This window comes from Poecilia mexicana, unplaced genomic scaffold, assembly GCF_051168715.1.
Source record: "Poecilia mexicana isolate PSO_F unplaced genomic scaffold, ASM5116871v1 scaffold_17, whole genome shotgun sequence".
In the NCBI taxonomy this organism is placed as follows: Eukaryota; Metazoa; Chordata; class Actinopteri; order Cyprinodontiformes; family Poeciliidae; genus Poecilia; species Poecilia mexicana.
Genome location: NW_028263386.1, coordinates 5,545,307 through 5,567,500, shown reverse-complemented (window position 1 = coordinate 5,567,500; position 22,194 = coordinate 5,545,307). Strand labels below are relative to the sequence as shown.

At 38.4% G+C, this 22,194-nt stretch overlaps 2 protein-coding genes and 1 pseudogene across 2 annotated transcripts in view; 1 reads left to right on the top strand and 2 right to left on the bottom strand.

The window, feature by feature from the left end:
- The window catches only part of LOC106906125 (neuropilin-1a-like), an 80,537-nt gene extending 60,630 nt beyond the window's left edge, over nucleotides 1-19,907 (top strand). The window contains exons 12-18 of the mRNA XM_088014348.1: nucleotides 2,233-2,418; nucleotides 3,303-3,341; nucleotides 6,367-6,504; nucleotides 8,619-8,923; nucleotides 10,366-10,462; nucleotides 10,554-10,598; nucleotides 17,030-19,907. Of these exons, the coding sequence (XP_087870474.1) occupies nucleotides 2,233-2,418; nucleotides 3,303-3,341; nucleotides 6,367-6,504; nucleotides 8,619-8,923; nucleotides 10,366-10,462; nucleotides 10,554-10,598; nucleotides 17,030-17,307 (1,088 nt within the window). The 3' untranslated portion in view covers nucleotides 17,308-19,907. The remainder of the gene's footprint in view (nucleotides 1-2,232; nucleotides 2,419-3,302; nucleotides 3,342-6,366; nucleotides 6,505-8,618; nucleotides 8,924-10,365; nucleotides 10,463-10,553; nucleotides 10,599-17,029) is intronic.
- Nucleotides 11,544-13,679, bottom strand: LOC106930135 (tripartite motif-containing protein 16-like; annotated as a pseudogene).
- On the bottom strand, nucleotides 14,420-16,477 carry LOC106930136 (tripartite motif-containing protein 16-like). Its single transcript, XM_015007508.2, has one exon. It carries the CDS (start codon nucleotides 16,441-16,443, stop codon nucleotides 14,785-14,787), a length of 1,659 nt encoding a protein of 552 aa, XP_014862994.2. The 5' UTR covers nucleotides 16,444-16,477; the 3' UTR covers nucleotides 14,420-14,784.
- Nucleotides 19,908-22,194: the final 2,287 nt, after the last annotated feature.

Here is a 22,194-nt window from a genome sequence, read left to right as displayed (position 1 = left end):
ACATAAAACTACAAAGGTTCCTGCTGTCTTTCAGACTTGCTACTAAAGTAATCCTGACACACTGTGAAGGTAATATTGTATTTACTCAAAATTAGCTCAAATATTATTGTTTCATTTTGGATAACTTTGCATGAACTTGCTGTTGGATTTTGTTTTGCTGAATCCTTTGAGGTTTGAGCTGAAAGCCATGCAGGTTTGTCTCTGCGCTGCTGCTGCTGCTGCAGGGAGACGGGAGGGAAGGCAGGGCGCGACCTCTCACAGGAGGAGAGCGGGGAACAGATGAAGGCAGGAAGTGGAGGATCTGGTTGCCCTGCAGGGAGACTGATAAGAAGCAGCCAAAAGCAGATGAGATATGTTTTATATGCGGGTGAAAGAGAGCAGAACAGCAGAAAGAGGATAAGAAATCAGTCTGAGTTGGGAAAAACTCTTCCAAGCTGTTAAAAACTAAAACTCTTTGGAGCTAACATCTAAAATGTGAGATCACTCGCTCGCGTATCTGTTTTCACCGAAAACACAAGAAGGACGCGCGGAGCAGAAGGAAGCTTAACGAGCTTCGTGATGCGCCTGCAGATTGGCTAAAAGTTAAATCATCCTCGCTGCTGTGAGAACAAACCTCCATCCATCCCACTCAGGATGTCACAAACACGCTTTAATTACGTCTCGACCATCTGGGATCCGGAGCCTGTTGTTGTTGTTGTTGTTGTTCAAGTTTGGTTGATTTTATTGCCATAAAACATGGATTTTATTTGCAAGAGAAGAGAAAACTTATTGAGTTTGGGGAAACTTTGTAATTTTCTGAACCATTCTGGGTCAATTTAACCAACTACAAGACACTCTGAACATCTTCATAGGACATTTTCCTGAAAATTCAGGTTACTTTCTCTGAATTCAGACGAAATGAATGAAATCCTACAAGTTGCACTCTACATCGGGGTGTTCAAAGTGCGGCCCGGGGACCATTTGTGGCCCTTGGACTGATATTTTTCTGGCCCCCAGCTTTCTTTTTATTTGAAATTTGTCTAAAATTATTACTAGTTTGGTTGTCTTGTGATGGAAAATATTAAATATATCACAAACTATTATAATAAGTAGAACCAAATCAATCCAGAGACTTTTACTGAGAACGTTTCTGCATCCAAATCAGCTTTTATGTAATTTATTAAGCTCACTTAAGTATAAGAAGCGCTTTGGAAGAAAGTGACCCAAGTTTTTTTTTTAATTGAGAATAAATTTGTTCAACTGAGCCTGAAAGAATTTGAAAACTAGAAATCTTTCTTATAATCTAGAAAATCTGCAAAATCCTAGTTATCCCAGTGTTGGGTCTACGATGTTGCTACGACATGTTACTTTCTAGAACTTACCCAATACTTTCCCAGAACTTACCGCATACGTTCTGCAGCTTACGTGTTCCTCAGCTCATATATCACATTTTTAACCCTAAACGGTTTACAGGAACTAACATTCTAGAGCATAGATGTAAATTTGTAAGTTAGAGGTAGCTAACAACCCCTGCTAACTAATGAGCTAACCCTAAAGCACTAACTATAAACATTAGTCCTGCTAATGCTAAAGCACTAACTTCAGCCATTTCCCTTCCAGGTGTCAACAACACGTTATATTGCCATCAGTATTAGAAATACATTAAGATACAAATAAATAATACTTTTTAAAATAAGAAAATAAACATTTTATTGTCTAAAACGCAATAATATCTTTAGTGAAGGCTTGCAGAAGATGCATCTGCAGCTAAAAAACTGACATTTACATATAAAAACTTCAGTCTTTCCTGCTTTACTTAACATCAGTACAGTTTAGGGCTAATCTGCTGATTATTTTATTAATCAGTTAATAATTGGATGGCTAAAGATGCTTAATAAGAGTTTTTATGCCATTTGAACCAGATGAATCTAAAACTGCCACTTGATAAAGAACTTTTTATTCATCTTAAATGTAAAATGTATATATTTTGTATATTTACTTAAGCCAGCGATTAATCGATTTCTAAATTATTTGATTCATAATCGATTGATCGCGGTTAATTGTTTCAGCTCTAGTTTACGGTTTACTTTCCAAATCTTACAGGATGCAAACTGAAGTAAATGTGAGACATTTTGTGACTTCTGCTCCATAAAAAAACACATTTGTGAAAGTTTTTGTCAACCTGATCCTCTTCAACGCTTCACATTTAGTCTTTTGTACAAAGTTTGATAATTTTTTAATTTGTTTTTCCAGAGAAAACCACGACAGGGCCTCCCCCCACCACCGCGCCGTCCACCATGCCGCCCATGACCACGTTCGGCGCCACCACCGCAGCGCCGACCACGCTCCCCACCACCGTGGCGTGTCCGGAGTGCCTGGAAAGGGAGCAGGACTCCGACGAGGAAACGGAGAACACGCTGGTCTACGACGAACGCTTTGGTGAGAGGAATTAACATGCGTGGTCAGAGGAAAGGCCAATAAATTTAGGGAAACATGGGACACATTCATGCAGCTTTAGATCAGTGGAATAAAATATTAATAATATTGATATTAATTCATAACTAATATTTATTAATACGAGAGTGACTCTTTATCTAGGCATTAGATTTTTAGTACTCAGTGTTTTTAATATGTGTTCTTCTTTTATTGTTGTTACTGTTTTAATTTTCATTTTTTAGCTGAATTTTATTTTATTTTATTTTACACACTATGTATTGATTTTGGTTTGGGGATTTTCAATGTTTGCTTGAATGTATGTTTTCTATTTTTCATATATGAAATAGTTAAATAATTATACTGTTGAAAAACACAACTTTCCCTTTTAGAGCTGCTCTTTTAAATATTTGCAGATTTTTATTTCTCTCTAAAAACTTAGATAATTAATTGAATAATTAATTGAGCTTTTTGTTCTGTTTGATAACTAGGATGAGTTGGAATGTATGAATGATTTAATTTGTTTCTAAGTGCGCTTAGACAACATTTGTTGTGAATTGGCGCTATATAAATAATATATATTATTATATAAATAACTATGAAATCAAACTCTCACTTCTTTAGTTGGCTTATATCTTATATCTTTTTGAACAGCATAATGAGCAACATATATTGAAGTTTAAAACATTTATTTTGGTCTAAATTATGAATTTAACCATCAGATTATTCTGACCATTAAGTTTTAGAGGCTTTTATTAGGAAACTGAATTATTATGTTCTGTTTTTTTGTTAAGGTACGGGTATTTTGTGTTTGTGTTGACGTGTGTGTGGTTGGGACGTCCCTCCCTGACCTTTGACCTAACCCTGACTGTCCCATCTGTCTGTAACAGGAGTCGTCATGACCCCCGACCCCAAGGTCGACTTTCCAGGTGAGGATATTCTCCAAAACGTTCCCCCATGTTTACAAAGTCTGTCCTATAAAATCTGTCACATCGCAGGTCGAGTTACATCATTTATTTAACAAAAGCTAAAAAAAATATATTAAATGATGAAATCTGCTCAAAGTTTATGATTTTCAAAGGTTTGCCAAATAAATTTAATCACTAAAGTTGCTTAGATTTATTTGTCTTATATTATAAGTTTGGTGATGAAGGAAAACTCTTCATATGAGAGATGTTGGAGTAGGGGATATGAAGGATGTTAGAGCTGGTTCCTCTTTCTTCTTCTGCTCTCTGTTCATGGTTCAGGTTATGTTTAACCATTTCAGATGCTAATCAGCTGTTGTAAAAACACCCTGTTGCCATGGTTACGTATCCTAGAAACAGTCCAAAAATCCTTCCAGCATCCAAAACCATTGGGGAACATTTGTCCAGAAATGATTGTTAATCCAAAAAATTCTGAGCAAAAGTCAACAAAAAGCACAAATCAGAGCTAACGTAACAAAAAAAGGAAAACTGGCAGTGTGAAAATGTTAATACTTACATTTAACCACTGTAGAGCCTTGTAAAAGTTCTCATCTCCCTTGAACACACCAAATTTTGTGGCCCAAACTGAAGGAATTTTGTGGAAAAAGTTAAGAAGTTATAGAAGCCAGACTGGAGGAAAAAACAAACAGAAAGAAAAAAGGAGAGAGTCGTAATAAAAGAGAAGAATGGAGGGAGGATTCCTCCTGCAGAGGAAGAATAAAAGCCTCCTGGGTCTCAATTAGCCGAGCCGAAGCATCACAGGAAGGCAGTTTGGGGTCTGCCAGTGCAGCTCCACAGTCGTCTCTGCATCCTATTAGCCTGGAAAAAAAAAACATGTCCAATTCACACAGACTGCTGAATGCATTTGAATGCTGCGGTTAAACTGCTGGCGCCTCTCCACTGCCAGAGCAGCAACGGACAGAGATTCCTCCCGTCCGTCTGATCCCAAACACATGCATGAACCCAACCTGCTCCCGATCTGTTGTCACTCTTTATTTGGGGACTCTTCCTAAAAGTGGTGCTTTGTTTCTCTGGTAGCGACACACTTTACTTTCAAAGACATTACCATTTACTTTTCACAACTTAGAGGCTGCTTTAGGGAGTAGGAAACATTTCAACAATAAGGAGATTTTGCGTCTGGATGGCAGAAAGGCGATTTTATTTTTTACTAGCTGCGCTGCCGCAGTAAAAAGTTTATGTTGACAAAATGACACCTGAAACATGTAGGTATTATTAATTCAGTGCAGTTCACCACAGCAAAACAGAAAAAAATCCAGAAAACCACATATTTCTCACTTCCTGTGTCAGCTACGCTACACGCAGACTGGTTGCCATAGCAACTGACAACAATGCCGCTTGATAAATCAGGATTCAGCAAAACTGACGGTTTTATGTTTTTAGGCTTGATGTTTATTTTGAGATTATTAATAAGTGATTGCTGTGGTAGATTAGCTGCTGTTGCTATTAGCTAATCTACCTCTTTGGAGGTTTTCAACCTGTTTCAAACATGGCGGCATCCTGCAATACCCGTCGCCGGTTGGAGCGTTTCTTCTGGAGAATTAATACACACAACTGAGTGCATGTGTTTTTAATAGAGATGCCACAAAATCCTGAGGCATTCTCAACCTGAGAGAATTAAACGAGTTGGTAAACACAGCGTGAGACTGGAGTATTCAACTTAATAAAGTTACTATATGATGCTTGGCTCCAGGAAGCTTCTAGTAATCCCTGCCTTGGCTTCCTGTAAGGGTTTACTGGAGCAGATGGAGGAGCTTTGTTTGAGAGAGGGAGCTCATTAGTTAATAAAATACTTGGGATTCAGCAGAAGGATAATCAACTCCTTAAGGTTTTCTTTCAGAGCTGCTTTTTATGAAGATCACTTGGTGTTTCCTCAAAGCTTTGGTGCATTTTAAATGTTTGAAAACCAACAAAAAGAAAGTGAAGTTCATCTACAAAACTGTTCATTTTCCTGTATCAGAGATGGTATGTAAGGTACGCAATAAGCAATAAATCAGGGGGGTTCAAAGTGTGGTCCAAGGGCCTTTTATGGCCCATGTAATGATACAAATTTGGCCTATAGATGCAGATGGAGACTTTTAATTTGTAACCAGGGTAAAAATGGTTACCAACATTATTGTCTTATGTAGGAAAATGTAAAGTGTGACATAAAGTATTTGTGTTTTATAACTAAGTTTTAACAAAAAATTAAGCCAAGTTTATTCAGGGACTTTTACTGAAAAGTCAGCAGCTAAATATATCAAGAGTTTTGAAAGAAAGCGACTCAAATCCTGTTCTTGTTACTGAAAATAAATTTATTCAATCAAGCCCAAAAGAAATTAAAACCAAACATCTTTCTTCTACCACTGCAAAACTGCAAAATTAAAGGAGTAGTAAATTTCTGAAATTTATCACAAAATTTCTGCGTTTTTAGTGGAAATTTAGTCATTTTTTCTATCTAAGACTCTAATAGATCGTCTTAAACATCCAGCTACTGTATTTGCTTGATTTCAGGTTGTTTTCTTTGAACCACGACAACTTTTGAGTCGACAATTTTGGCCAAAATGGCAAAAAGTGTGGATATATTACAAAAATCACTTAATTATATGATGAGTTAAAACAAGCCCAATAATTTCCATTTATTTACCAAAAACTGGATGATAAAGTTTTCAGTCTGGCCTTTTTTGAAGGACAATTTTGTTTACAGAGACGTCATAATTAATTTCATTTGTTGCTTTTGTTGTTTTGCTTATTTATTTTGGATATTTAAAATGTTTTCCAACTCCAGTGTTAAATGTTCATTAGAATTTAAAGTTTATTTATCTTCCATTATTATGCCATTACCATTAAAATGGTCTCAAAACAACAACGTTATCGTTTGTAGCAATAACTTCTGTCGTCCAGTAAAGTTTACGACAGTCTTACTCAATGTTTAGATTCAAACATTGACTTTAATGGTTTTTTGTTCTGAAAAAGTTGTTTTGTCTTCCAGCTTATGTTTGGTTTGCCTGTAACTTCGACTTCTCGTCGTTATGCGGTTGGACCAAGGACAGCGGCTCAGGAGCCGAGTGGTTCATCCAGAGCAGCGAGGCTCCAGCTGTCCACAGAGGCCCCACGCTCGACCACACAGGTAGGCCACACATAAATAATAATAATAATAAAGTTTATTCCAGGATGAAGCATCCTCCTGGAACGAGCCGTGGGACTCTGCTGAGCAAAGCATGTTCATAAAATCTTTAAATAACACATTTTATTCCCAATACAGCAGAAAAACAACAGCATTATAGTAATTTTAGGTTTTTAATTATTTATTTGAACCAGTTTTTCTGCGGTGAAATTATTAACTATTCACATTCAATTAAATCTTTAAAACTTTACATTGGTGATCAAGATAGAATCTTGGTGTAAAAATCACGTTTTCAAAGTGACCAATTGACCAATAATCAATGCGAACAACACGAGAGTTACTTTCCAGAGCGTAAAGTTTACTTTCTGGAACACAGAGCTTACACTTTGAAACTTTAACCATAAACCATATGGAACTATCCCAGAGTTTACAGGGTGTTTTCTCAGAACCTACAGAGGACTTCTGTGTGACTTACGGGTTACTTTCTAGAACTTGAATCAAACTTTTCTTCAGCTACCGGTTTTCTGAAACGTTTGATGACTTTCTGTGATCTGCATGGTGCTATCCCAGAGCTTGTTTTCCCAGGACCTACAGCGTATGTTTGTGTAACTAACTTACAGATTACTTTCCAGAACTTAATGTGTCACTCTCTGTAACTTAATACTTTTCTGAAACTATCTGTTTTCTGAAAATACAGGTTGCTTTCCAGAAATTAGAGAGTGCTTCCCCAGAACTTACAGTGTGTTTTCTTTGGTTCCACATTGGCAGTTTTCCTTTCCAGAACTTTCTTTCTTGAATATGAGGTTTACTGCAATAAAGCTTTCACGTTTATTTCTTGAACCTTTTGTTTCACATGACCAACAACATACTTAACTGAATCTAACAGGTTACTTTTTGAGAGTTAAAAGGTTACCTTCACATTGAGTTAAGCAATAAATTGGTGATGTTATATATTTACCAATAGATACGTGATCAATGTCAACAGATAATACGTTCAGTGAACTCCAATCCAGAACCGCACAGCATTCTGGGAGATGTAGGCCTGTGAAAGTCTTTAGCCACTCAACATCTCACAGCTAGCTAAGCAAGGTTGGTGGAATCAACTAACTCTCTCATTCTTTGGTTACCTAGCAACTCTCTCCACACTTTGGTTACCTAGCAACTCTCTCCACACTTTGGTTACCTAGCAACTTTCTCCACTCTTTGGTTACCTAGCAACAACCTATTGAGTAACTTGTGCAGCAGCAGTTTAAGGTTTCGCTAATGTCCCTCACAACTGCTTAAAAAATAAAAAAACAACAGCGAGGAATGAAAACTGTGGATAAATGGGAAATGTTTTACCTTTTAAAATGTAAATAGTTGAGGCTTTATGTGTAATTTTAGTCATGTGTGGATTGAAAATCTATCCTGGTTAAAATCAGTTGAAGTTATTTATGATAATATAGTTATCATAAATTACCTATGATGACAATAACTTCCACAATAAGAGAGATTTTCCTATAAAATCTTCCATCATGTCTCTCTAAAGCAGCTGTGAGCTTTAAGAAATCCAGAGATTTATAACTCCTGGTAATAAGCAGGATGTTGAACAGAGCAAACCTTCAGAAGTTCGCAGCTTTTAAACATTTCTCTAAGCGATGGAACAACCTTGAAGTGTTCGACTTTTTTTCTGAAAAACATCTCAACAAAGAAATCCATCAGCATGCTTCACCTCTCTGGCCTTCTTCTCCATTGGATGGGTTTGATGGATGTTTGCGTGGAGGCGACAGCAGCGCCGAAATGAATGATTTCTCCTTGATTCTTTGACTTAACCAGATCACAAGTAAAAAAATGAGCTCTTTGTGACGGCAGGGCTGACTTTCTCCTGATACCCAATCCTTTGTTTTCCCTGAAAAACCTTGTGAAGTCCTTGATGTCTTCGGAGTGTTTGAGGCAGATATTCGGAAAGTGAAAAGACTCATTGACCAGAACACCCTTGAGAGCTTTGTGGGCTTTTTATAAAGCGCGTCTTTCTCACTGAGAAATATGAAGGAAAAAAACTTGCATGTTTCATTCATGAAGGCTTTTCAGGAGCTCATCTCTGTCTGCCATGGTTTATGTTTTGCTGCCCCCTGCAGGTGGTTCAGGGAACTTCATCTACATGCAGCTGACGGACACAATCACACCCAGTAAGCCCGGAGAGGAGCAGAGCGGGGAGGAGAAGGTGGCCCGGCTGGCCAGCTTATCCATCACCACGCCGGACGCCAGCCTCTGCATGTCCTTCTGGTACCAGATGGCCGGCGAGCGCGGAGGGGCGCTGCGCATCAGCTATCGCCACGACGACGACGACGAGGGCCAGGTCCTGTGGACGAAGAGCGGCCATCAGGGCAGCAGATGGAGGGAAGGCCGTGTCTTACTTCCTCAAACAAGACTCTCGTATCAGGTAAGGAGCGTCTGGATCAGCTGAGAAAAATTGATTCAAAATGGCGGGTTTGTGTTGATGGTAACAGAAAGAGGCTCAGCCAGAGACGTTTCTGTCAGTTACATCATAATTAACTTATGGATGGACTGACATTTGGATCAGAAATGAGCATGAGAAGCAAAATTTATTAACCGAGTCTTTTTTACAGACATTCAGGGTTTCCTCTACACTGCAAAAAACAAACTTATCTAGTGTTTTTGGTTTATCTTGGTACACTTGAAAAAAGACAAAACTAACTCAAAAGAAACTTTTCAGCACAAAATAAGAGTTTGTGTTAAGTCATTAATTCCTAAATATTGATGAAAATGTACTAGTTGTGAGATAAATTATCAACCATTGGAAGAAATCATTTTAACTTGAAATATGTGAAAAATATCTCATTCCATTGACATTTCACTGACTTTTTCAACCAATTATTGACATGAAACAAGCTCCTATATCTTGCTGAGAAGATTCTTATGAGTTAGTTTTGTCTTAATTCACACATATTAAGATATTTGCACTAGAAACTAGACCAAAAATACTTGGTTAGATTTTGTCTTTTTGCAGTGTACATGTAATTGATCGTGAAAATAAAAGCCGTCACACCTTCAGAGTGAAGTTTTTTTTAATGTTAAAACAAAGTAAAGCATATGATGCTGAATTTATTCTAACAAAAGAGAAAATCAAGTTTTTGGTTATCATCAGTCCAGCAGCTTCTGTCCTTATACTTTAAATAAAATGCAATAAATAACCCTAAAAAAAACTATAATGGTTCAAAATGAACAGTTGACAGCAGCTACTAGTTGTTAAATTAACCACAGCTAAAATGTGCAGCTATAATTATGATAACAGTTAAAAACACATATAAATCATGGCAAAATTACACATGAAACTTTGCATATGATTAAATTTGTCTAAAATATGTTAAAATATAAGACTTGTAAAAAACCAGACACAGAGCTGATCCTAATAATAATAATAATAATAATACTATCACAGTTAAAGGACAGCAGCAGAAAAAGGGGGAGGAGCTGACAGTTGCCGGTTGCTATGGTAACCACCAACTGCCAGAAGCCACTAACAGCAGTAAATGTCAGGAGAAAATAACTTTTTACCTGAACAAAATGAATTTAAAGAATAAAGAAAGCAATTTTGACTAACTTTACATCTATAATATTAAAATAAAACCCTGTTCCATATATATGTGCACATGTATAGATAATCAACCAATTAAAAAAATATGTTGTGAAGCTTTTTGGGTGTTAGTTCTACTTGGATTTGATGAATAGTAGTTGAAAGAGCTGAAAGATGTTAAATGTAAATTTAAAACGTCTACATCCCAAATGCAGTAAACAGCCGAAGAGCCTCTTTAAGAAGGCCATTAAACACCATTTAAAAAGCCTGTTTGCTGCTGTTTCCAGGTGTTGGTGGAGGGAATCGCAGACAGACGCACCACAGGCCACATAGCGGTGGACGACATCCAAATCATGGACGGGCTCAACATTCAGGACTGCAAGGGTTTGCATCTATAATAAGTTAGCAATATTAAAGTGAAATAAACCTTCAGGAAGTGAATTAACTTATTCTTCATTCTTGTTTTTGTCTCCAGATCCAGAGGCTCCAACATCTCCACCCACTAAAATCTTAATGCTACGTAAGTGATGTGTACTTTACTTCTTGTAATGTTTATTTTGACACATTTGTTAGTAAAATTTATAAATTTTAACCAAGAACGTCTTTGTAGAGACTCAGCAAATGTGCATATATATAATATTTTTACTTCTTATGACCTTGTGTACGTTGCTTACTCAATATACGGGACTGGGGAAAGGTTTTGAGTCATTTCTTTCCATATTTCTTCTGATTAACTGGGTTTTCTTTCTTCTCCATGTTTTCTGTCAAAGTTTTAAGATTTTCCTTTGGTGATTCTATCTAATCAATGATTCTCCCATCCAACTAGTCATTTTCCATCCGTCCATCCATCGATTCATCCATTCATCTAACTATCCATCCAGAACAACCAACCAATCACCCAAGTCTTCCATCCATCCATCCATCCATCCATCCATCCATCCATCCATCCATCCATCCATCCATCCATCCATCCATCCATCCATCCATCCATCCATCCATCCATCCATCAATCAAACCGTTAGTTGATGCCACCAATTTATCCAGATTTCCATCCAACAAAATAATCAACGGTTCAATGACTGGCCCAAATGATTGGTCCATCCATCCAACTATCCGTTTGTATATCTTCTTATCCATCAACCAACCAATCACCCAAGTCTTCTATTCATTCATCCATCCATCAACCAACCAACCAGTCGTTTCTCATCCATCCATCCATACATTCATGCAGTCATACATCCAATCATCCATCCATCTCAGCGTAGACTGGCACAACTTTCCAGGACGGGAACTTGATCTTAAAGATAAATGTAATCCATTTTAACTCAGGTCAGATTGTTGCTTTATACATTAGATGTGGATCTTTTCTTCTCCAGCATCACCTGAAACCTTCTGAAGGAAATGTTTCTGTACTTTAAATGATAAAGCTCAGTTTATTGTAAAAATGAAGAAAAATAAGTCAAAATTTCTCTGTAATTAACTTGTTTTATTGAAAAAAAACCAAAGAGACACAACAGACATTTAATTTTACTGATATTGATATAAAGATTTATAAGAAAACAGCATCAGTTCTAAGTTTATTGTAGTTTCACTTTCTTCTTTGAATCACAATGAATAAAAAATGAAGTAAATTCAGTTCATTCCAATCTCAACTGATTTAAACAACAACATCCTAATAGCTCAATAGAAATATTAAAGCAAAACTACTAGATCCCAGAGAAGTTTATATGTTCTCGTGGAGAAATACTTATGTCATATTAGAATGAAAGAAAACATCAGCAGTGGTTTCCTTTCTGGCTCCTCAACAGGGAGAAATGCATTTAACCAGAAACATCAGAAACAAAACAGTAGTACAGACACCAGAATAATGAACCCTGCTCAACCATCAAGAGAGAAAATCTAGTTGGGTTTACAGAACTCTGCAGAGCATCCAGTGTTATAAACATAAAGTCCAGCCAGCACCAGTTCAGTGAATCTGGTCTGGACTCTGTGGATCAGAGTCATGGATTCAGAGACGCTGTAGAAGGACAGAATACCTGCTCTGTGGTCCAGGTACACTCCGACTCTGGAGGAAACTGGACCTGAGACAGGGGTCCAAATGTTGCTGTGACCAAATTTAGACTCCTGACAATTTAAAGCCCAAGATCTGTCATTATCTCCAATTAAACATTCCTTTCCTACTCCTACTCTGCAGATATTCTTGTATGCAACTCCTATGAAAGTTGGTCCTCCACTCCACTCCACCTCCCAGTAACAACGTCCAGTCAGACTCTCTCTGCTCAGAGCCTGATAGTAATGAGTGAATCTGTCTGGATGACTAAATGGTTGCTTCATCCATGTCACCTTCCTGTTCCCCTCTGATAGTGCCAGCTGTGTTTGTGCCGTGTTTGGATCCAGAGTGATTTCACATGAATATCTCAAGAATCCATCTCTGCTCTTTGGTTCTGGTTCTGCCAGTAGAACATCCACCTCAGTGACCATCAGTGAGATGTTTGTCCATGAGTCTCTCAGGACGTCCTGTAGTTTCTCTCTGAGCTCTGACACAGCTGCTGTCATGTCCTCAAAGTGTCTCAGAGGACGGATGTTGATGCTGGATGAGTGTGTCGCCTCACTGGGTGCTGGCAGTGAGGGGTAGTTGAGGAGAAACTGGTTGTGATCCTCTGTGTGTGAGAGCTGCTCCAGCTCAGCGTCTTTCCTCTTCAGCTCAGTGATCTCCTGCTCCAGCTTCTCCTGAACATCTTTGACTCGACTCACTTCAGTTTCCTGCTGGGATCTGATCTGCTGCTTCACATCAGAGCTTCTTTTCTGGAGGAGACGGATCAGCTGGGTGAAGATCTTCTCACTGTCCTCCACTGTTTTATCAGCAGAGTGATTGATGGCCTCCACCTCTTGTTGAAGCAGCTTCACATCTTCCTCTCTGTCTTGAATCATTTGTTGAATTTTCTGTTGTTTCTCCTCCAACCCTCTTTGCCTCTCGGCTATTTCTGCTGCTACTGTCACTGTGTCATGACCTTTATGTTCATCCACAGAGCAGAGATAACAGATAAACTTCTGATCAGAACATCTTCATCACCTCATCATGCTTAGAGCAGATGTTCTCCTGGAGGTTCTTGGACGGCTCCACCAGCTTGTGTTTCTTAAATGTAGCTGAATCATGATGAGGCTGAAGGTGTTTCTCACAATAAGAGGCCAGACAGAATAAACAGGACTTGATGGCTTTCAGTTTTCTTCCAGTGCAGAAATCACAGGCCACATCTTCAGGTCCAGCATAGCGGTGATCAGCAGTAGCAGCTTGGAGTCCAGTCTTCTTCATCTGCTCCACTAAAGCTGCTAGCATGGTGTTCTTCTTTAGCACAGGCCTCGGTGTGAATGTCTCCCTGCACTGTGGGCAGCTTTGGATTCGTTTCTCATCCTCTTCATCCCAGTGGGTTTTGATACAGTTCATACAGTAGCTGTGTCCACAGGGAATCGTCACTGGATCCTTCAGTAGATCCAAACAGATCAAACAGAAGAAAGTTTCTCGATCCAGATGAACTGCCTGCTGCTCCATTTCTGCTCTCAGTCTCAGTGACTGTGTAAGTTTCATTTCCTGAAAACAGAAACTGGTTTGAACTTTGGGTGCAGCCAATCAGCTTCCACCTTCAGCTGGTGGTTCCTCCCAGCTTCAAGATGTGTTTGAACAGGAAGATGGGAGGAGTGTCATCCTGGGGGAGGATTAACCAAATGAGTGATATAAGTAGAGCTTGGTTGCTCTCTATTGAACAAAAATCAACAATGTTTGCGCAGACATTTTACCAAATACATCGTACAAATAATATTAGTGAGGATTGTAGAGTAGCAACTTTATTAAAAATTGAGGAAATAATACAACACTAAGAGAGATAATGTCATTATTATGAATTTTTAAATTGTTACAACATTCTTTATGACAGATTAAGATGTCAACTCCAGGAATTGATTAAATCTGATATAAGTGAACTTACTGTGGCTGTGTGGGTAGAGTGGTCATCTTGTGATCAGAAGGTTGTAGGTTCGATTCCAGCATCCTCCTGCCACATGCCAAGGTGCCCCTGGGCAAGGCACCCATCCCCAAATTGCCCACTGATCTGCATATCGGTGTATAAATGGGTGAATGTGACTAGTTTAAAGTGCTTTGAGTGGTCAAAATGATTCCATCTATCCTACAATTCATCCATCCATCCACCCAACCAACCAGATTGTTGCTGTAAACATTAGATGCTGATCTTCTCCACCATCGCTTTACACCTTCCGAAGGAAATGTTTCTGCACTTTAGATGACAAAACTCACAATTTATTGTAAAAATGAAGAAAAACAAATAATTTTTCTTTAGTAATTAAGTGTTTTTATTGAAGAAAACCAAACATTTATATAAAGAGGTACAGGAAAACCAGTATTGGTTCTAAGTCGATGGTAGTTTTACTTTCTTCTTTGAATCATAAATAATACAGAAGTAAGTTCACTTAACTTTCAACTGATTTAAACAAGAACAACAACACTGAAATACATCAATATAAATATTAAACCAAACCAATTGGAACCCAGAGAAGTTTATATTTTCATGTAGAGAATAAAAGACTGCTGATGTTTTCTTTTATGGCTCCTGAACACAGAAATCTACATATAAACCAGAAAAATAAAGAACAAAACAGCAGAATGAACCTTAATCAGAGAGAAGAGAGAGAATCTAGTTGGGATTACAGAACTCTGCAGAACCTCCACCATTATAAACATAAAGTCCAGCCAGCAGCGGCTGAGTGAATCTGGTCTGGACTCTGTGGATCAGAGTCATGGATTCAGAGACGCTGTAGAAGGACAGAATACCTGCTCTGTGGTCCAGGTACACTCCGACTCTGGAGGAAACTGGACCTGAGATGAAGGTCCAGATGTTGTTGTGACCAAAACTAGAACCATTACAATTTAAAGCCCAAGATTTGTTATTATTTCCAAAGAAACATTCATTCTCTCTTCCTTCTCTGCAGATATTCTTGTATGCAACTGCTACGTTAACTAAGCCGCTCCACTCGACCTCCCAGTAACAACGTCCAGTCAGACTCTCTCTGCTCAGAACCTGATAATATCCAGTGAATCTGTCTGGGTGACTGGGATAAGACTGAGATTGACCCATCAGTCTCACCTTCCTGTTCCCCTCTGATAGTTTCAGTCGTGTTTGTGCCGTGTCTGGATCCAGAGTGATTTGACATGAATATCTTAAGAATCCATCTCTGCTCTTTGGTTCTGGTTCTGACAGTAGAACATCCACCCCAGAGACCATCAGTGAGATGTTTGTCCATGAGTCTCTCAGGACGTCCTGTAGTTTCTCTCTGAGCTCTGACACAGCTGCTGTCACGTCCTCAAAGTGTCTCAGAGGACGGATGTTGATGCTGGATGAGTGTGTCGCCTCACTGGGTGCTGGCAGTGAGGGGAAGTTGAGGAGAAACTGGTTGTGATCCTCTGTGTGTGAGAGCTGCTCCAGCTCAGCGTCTTTCCTCTTCAGCTCAGTGATCTCCTGCTCCAGCTTCTCCTGAACATCTTTGACTCGACTCACTTCAGTTTCCTGCTGGGATCTGATCTGCTGCTTCACATCAGATCTTCTTTTCCGGAGGAGACGGATCAGCTTAGTGATGATCTTCTCACTGTCCTCCACAGTTTTATCAGCAGAGACATTGATGGCCTCCACCTCCTGTTGAAGCAGCTTCACATCTTCCTCTCTGTCTTGAATCATTTGTTGAATTTTCTGTTGTTTCTCCTCCAACCCTCTTTGCCTCTCGGCTATTTCTGCTGCTACTGTCACTGTGTCATGGCCTTTATGTTCATCCACAGAGCAGAGATAGCAGATAAACTTCTGATCAGTGCGGCAGAACATCTTCATCACCTCATCATGCTTAGAGCAGATGTTCTCCTGGAGGTTCTTGGACGGCTCCACCAGCTTGTGTTTCTTAAAAGCAGCTGAGTCATGATGAGGCTGAAGGTGTTTCTGACAATAAGAGGCCAGACAGAATAAACAGGACTTGATGGCTTTCAGTTTTCTTCCAGTGCAGAAATCACAGGCCACATCTTCAGGTCCAGCATAGCGGTGATCAGCAGCAGCAGCTTGGAGTCCGGTCTTCTTCATCTGCTCCACTAAAGCTGCTAGCATGGTGTTCTTCTTTAGCACAGGCCTCGGTGTGAATGTCTCCCTGCACTGTGGGCAGCTGTGGATTCGTTTCTCATCCTCTTCATCCCAGTGGGTTTTGATACAGTTCATACAGTAGCTGTGTCCACAGGGAATCGTCACTGGATCCTTCAGTAGATCCAGACAGATCGAACAGCATAAAGTTTCTTGATCCAGCTGATTGTGCTCCATTCCGGCTCTCAGTCACAGTAGCTGTGTAAGTTTACTGAAAACAGCAACAGGTTTGAGCTCTAATCTGTGACTCACATCCAGTGCAGAGAGGCTGCAGCCAGTCAGGTTTCACCTTCAGCTGGTTCCTCCCAGCTTCAAGGCGTGTTTGAACAGGAAAGTCAGCCTGAGGGAGAGGCTGGAAGAAGATTAAGCAAACGAATGATATTAAGGAGTCAGTTGTCCTATAATGAAGAAAAAGCAACAATGTTATTGCAGACATTTTCCAATGTCCATAGTACAAATAATATTAGTAAACAGTGTAGTAGAGAACTGGTTCTTCTACAGAACGGTTCTCAAAATGTTGGCCAATGTTTCTTTTATGTTTTAAAAGCAACTCTAGACAGATGGGTTTTTAGTCTTGATTTAAAGGACTCAGAGTTTCAGCTGTTTTGCAATTTTCTGGATGTTTGTTCCAGATTTGCGGGGCATAGAAGCTGAATGCTGCTTCTCCATGTACCTGGTTTTACCCATCTCTGAAATACCAAGTTAGTTGAAAATATGTCCTGATCTCAACCATCTAATTTGAGCGTCTTCTTGTCCCTTGCAGCCATGGACTCCCTCTCTCAGGAAACGGGTGAACTCGGCAGGCCGGGCAACATGCTGAAGACGATAGACCCCATCCTCATCACCATCATTGCCATGTCGGCTCTGGGCGTCTTCCTGGGCGCCATCTGCGGCGTCGTGCTGTACTGCGCTTGCTCGCAGGGCAGCATGACTGATAGGAACTTATCCGCCCTGGAGAACTATAACTTTGAGCTGGTGGACGGCGTCAAGCTAAAGAAGGACAAGATAAACGGACAGACGAACAACTACTCAGAGGCGTGAGCCCGAAGGCGCAGAGGGCGGAGCTTTGGCAACTCCGCTAGCGGACACGTTACAAGCAGCCAATCACAGGGCTGACGCCACTAATGGGACGGCAGGGTGGGCTAACAGTGAGCCGATTTCATTTTTATTTCTCAGGAGCGTTGGTGGAAGGGACTCACCTGTAGGGGGCACTGTGTATAAAGAACCTGTACAGCAAAAAAGAAGAAAACTAAGGATTCTCTTTGTTTTTTGGCGTGCTTTGTTGATTTCACGTAATCACATGCTGGTGTTGAGACCAATTCAGACGAAAGTATCGTTAGTGAACTTTTGCAGAAAGATTTAATGTTTCTGTTTGTTGTTTTTTCTCGTCTTTTCGTTCGAGTGTTTTGAAGAATGAGCAAAGCTAGCTTAACGCGTGTGGAAGTGTGTGTGGACGTCTCACTCATATACATCTGCATCTGAGGTGTGTCTGACTATACAAACCGTGTGTGTGTGTGTGTGTGTGTGTGTGTGTGTGTGTGTGTGTGTGTGTGTGTGTGTGCGTGTGCGTGTGTGTGTGTGTGTGTGTGATCTTGACGCAGGACCACTGACCTGCTCCGACAGTGCCTTTATTTTCCTGTTTTCTGTTGCCTTGTTTTCTGCTGGTTGCTTTCCCATCGGCTGGCATTCTTTCCAGGGTTCCTATACAAACTACGGGGAAAGGTTTCCAGGCTGTGTCCGTAAAGCAGCATCTTTTTATTGCTGTAATTTTACCATAAAACAGCTTCTGGTTACACTGGCATTCACTCAGCTGTTGAGTTCCAGGTTTATATCCGCAGAACTGAAGAAAACTATGAAAATTCCCAATATGGTAAATGTGTAGGAGCCCTGAATGCCTCATATTCATGGCACATGACACATCCAACGTATTGTACATAGGTTTTAATATATATTTGAGCGCCCTTTTCTATAGAGGAAGACGCCAGTGCTGCAGTATCCTTTCTGTTTTCAAATCACACCAGTCGCCGAAGGATGTTTACCATCGCTGGTGATTCAGAGGAGAAAACGCTCCAATGAAAGGGAATTTATGTCTTAACAGGGTAAAAACACACAACCTCAGCAGCTACAGTGACAGAAAGTCAAAGGGGTTTCATTGATTACACTTGGATCTGGCTGGGCACATTGTTAAACTGCCTCCAAGTATTCATCTTGTGTGAATGTAATGTTGAGGAACCAGAATACAAACTACATGGACCTGCATGTAACAACATGGCCGCCGCAATGCAAGCTAGCTGCAGGAACTCTGGTGATAGGCTTGAAGACCTAATAGGAGGCAATGAAACAACACATTAGAGTTAACATCCTTTTCAGATGTTAACTCTGAAAAGTTAACATCTGTATATTAATTTGCTATACAGATGGTGAATTTTAACTAGTTTCCGTTGTTTTAGACTTTCCTGCTGCCCATCTTTACCTTCACTAAGTTGATTGGGTTGTCCAGTCCATTTGTGTTTCATGGATCAAAAGAGCGCTGAAACCCAACTTTTCTTTTATCAAAAAATGCTTTTTCCAATTTTTGCAGGTTCCCATTAAGTAAATTTATTTTAGTAATTCAATGGTCAATAGAGGCTACTAGGTGCTACTAGAGGCACCAAAAATCCCTTCAAGCCTGGAAAAGCGTTGGGATTCAGAATCACCTGGAGGATGAATTTCTGGGTTTTTGTTACTTCAGTGACATAATTTCAGATGATGCTGGGAAAGTTTGGGGGAAGTCTGTTCCTTTACTCCATTTTTATCTCAGCTGAGCAAATCATTTGATTTTGTTTAAGCCTCAATTGTTTTACTTTAGTGCATTCATATCTTTCTTCACCAACAGAGGGAATGTTGCTTTACAACTGAAAGAAAACTCGGGGAGGAAAACGGTTCCATCATTCAGCAGCTTGTTTGTGTTCATGAACAGATATAAGTGATAAATAAACATCATCATCAGAAACTTAGGGGAGAAACAGATGCGTAACGCATTTTCTCCTCTTCTATAGGAATGTCTGATGTTTCAGCCGGACTCCACTAAAGAAAAAGGATGCTGCAGCACTCGTCCTGAAAACAAATGTTGCACTGATATATTTAAAAAAGAAAAAATCTATGTGTTTATGATGTTGATTTATGAAAAGAGAGGAGGGAAAACGGAGAGGACAGTGTTATTGTTGCTTCTTTTTAACATGGTTTTAGACAGCCATGGTATAATTCTGAATTGTACAATTTACAGAGATGTTTTTCATTCTCGAAAAAGCTTATATACGAGTAACGATTTTATTTACTTGGTATAATATCACCTTGTGTTTTTTGTACCGTCACTGATGTACGTGCCATTGTTTTCTTCTGTTTTTCTTTAGATGACAAGAGAAAGCGTTTTATTTTCTGTACTGTTTCCGTAGTTTTCTTGTCTAAGAAAAAAACAAAAAACAAAGGAAAACAAGGAAGTAAAAAGAATCAGAAAGCTGTGAGGCCTTATGTGACTTAAAGTATTGTTTGTACTTTGACTTTCTGCTCCGCACCCGACTCATCCATCTCTGTTGTTTCAGACTCTCATCACTGACTATTACATTCCAAAGAATTGGGTCAAATAAATGTTTTAAATAAAACGTGCTCTGGTCCGTTTTATTTTTTAGATTTTACCCAAAATTTTAATTTCTGGAACCACCCATCCTTTCACTAACTACCAATCACTTTACAGTAAAAATGTGTTAGCTTACGCTAGCATAATTTAGCTAATGTTGTTTTACAACACTTTTTGCTTAAATGATGTCATCAGGCATAAAAGTTTGTGATTTCTTAATTGTTTTAACCAATTATTCTTGCTTAAATTTCCATCTCCAATTCTAAGCGGTCGACACAGTTTGCACAATACATTGTACTTCTATGATGTTAGCATGATAATGCTAATTTTGGTTGATGTTACATGCTAACAATAATGGCTAACAGTTAGCATTATTATTTCACTGAGTGTTACACTGTTATTTCTTGTTATCCTGTTAGCATGTTAATATGTTTTACTAGCTAGGAAAATTCCAGAACAAAGTAATTTCATAGATGAATATTCATGACGTTGGGCTACATAATTTAAGAAACATATGTGTAATTACGTTTAATAATTAATGTTAATATTTAATTAATAAAATTTAAGCCTTCAGGACGAAGGCTTAAATTTAGGCTTACATTTATAATCAAAAGAAAATATCCTTTATCAGTTCTCTGGTTTACAAAATTAATTGTCTGGTTTAGCCGACATTGGAACTAAAACTATTAAAATCTAACCTCAAGTACATAAAATGTATTGCCACACAGACACCATATTGTCGCTTAATATAGGATTAAAATAAAAATACACACTAAAAACCATTAAAGGATGCATTTTCTTTTCATCATGGCTGTAGTTACAAGTGCACTCTACATTAGTGTTAATTAAAACTGCAGTTTTATGAAAACAGATGGTGTTTACCAGCATGATTTTAGTCAGAAACATTACAATTATGCTCTCTATCACCTCACATTTGGTCCTACATTGCATTTTCAATGTATCCTGCCAGGTTTTGTTAATTATTACTAATTGCATAATTATGAAGTGCATCTGTTGAAAGGCTGTGCTGTAAATTGAAAATTAACACTCTCTCACCACATTTATTTCTTGCTCCTTCATAGCAATAGAAAATATTGTCTTTAATACAAACTAATCCTGTTTTTATTGCTCAGAATTTACCAAATCAAGATTTTCAAGTCAATATTTAAATAAATGTAAAAACCAAATGTCTTTTTTATTTACGCAAACCCTCAAAACCTTTTCTAGGTTTTGAATGTACATTAATTTACACATTTCTTTCCAACAAAAATTCAGACTATTTTATTTGTTTGACTAAAGTAATGTGGCTTTTATAAGCTTTCCTTCTCAAAACAAGAAATTAAACATACAAAAGCTAAATTAAAATGTATCTCCAAATACAACCAATCAGATTTAATTCAATCAGACAATCCAGTTATTTTTACAATATTCTCCTCCTTTATTTTTTACCTTCAAATAAATTATTTTTCCTGAAAATATTTTTTATAAGTGTAACAGCATTAACAACATTATAAATTTGAAGTTTGTCAGAATTTGTTTCTTTATTGTTCAAACTCATTTTGTTTAGTAAAACAAGTTATTTTCTTATATTTAGTGGATATTTAGCACTTTGAGATTTTTATTAATGAAAAGTGCATTATAAATGAAATGTATTATTATTATTATTATTATTATTATATTTAGTTGGTGGTTACCATGGCAACCAGCAAGCTCCTCCCCCCCGCGCCCCCGTTGCCGTTCTGTAATCGTATCGGAGTTTTCTTTCCAAGTGTTACATTTTAACATATATTTTAGATAAATTTAATCATGTACAGGGCCTCGTGTGTAATTTTCGCCATCTTTTATATATGTTTTTAACTATTATCACAACTAATATGCTGTTTAATTTTACAAGAGTTAACGGTTTTCAAGTGCATCACCTGCTGTTTGCCTTTTTGGCCACAAGGTGGCAGTGTTGCAATATTAAATGCTATGGTAATGTCCTCATATCAAAGCTACCTTTTTTTCTTCCATCCATCCATTTTCTTACACCCTTAATGGGGTCGGGAGGAGCTGGTACCTTTTTATCTTATTATTTTTTAAATAACTGACAGTAATGTACAAAAGTTTTGGACCACACTAAATTCTTGAAGGCTGCCTTGATAATTTCTTTTGGACTACTATTTATTTATTTATTTATTTATTTATTTATTTATTTATTTATTTATTTATTTATTTATTTATTTTTTACATCAAAAGTTTACAAAAATGCCAAAAGGAAAGCAAAAAGATGACTGACTCAAAGCGTATAAGAATATACCTGAAACAGTGTG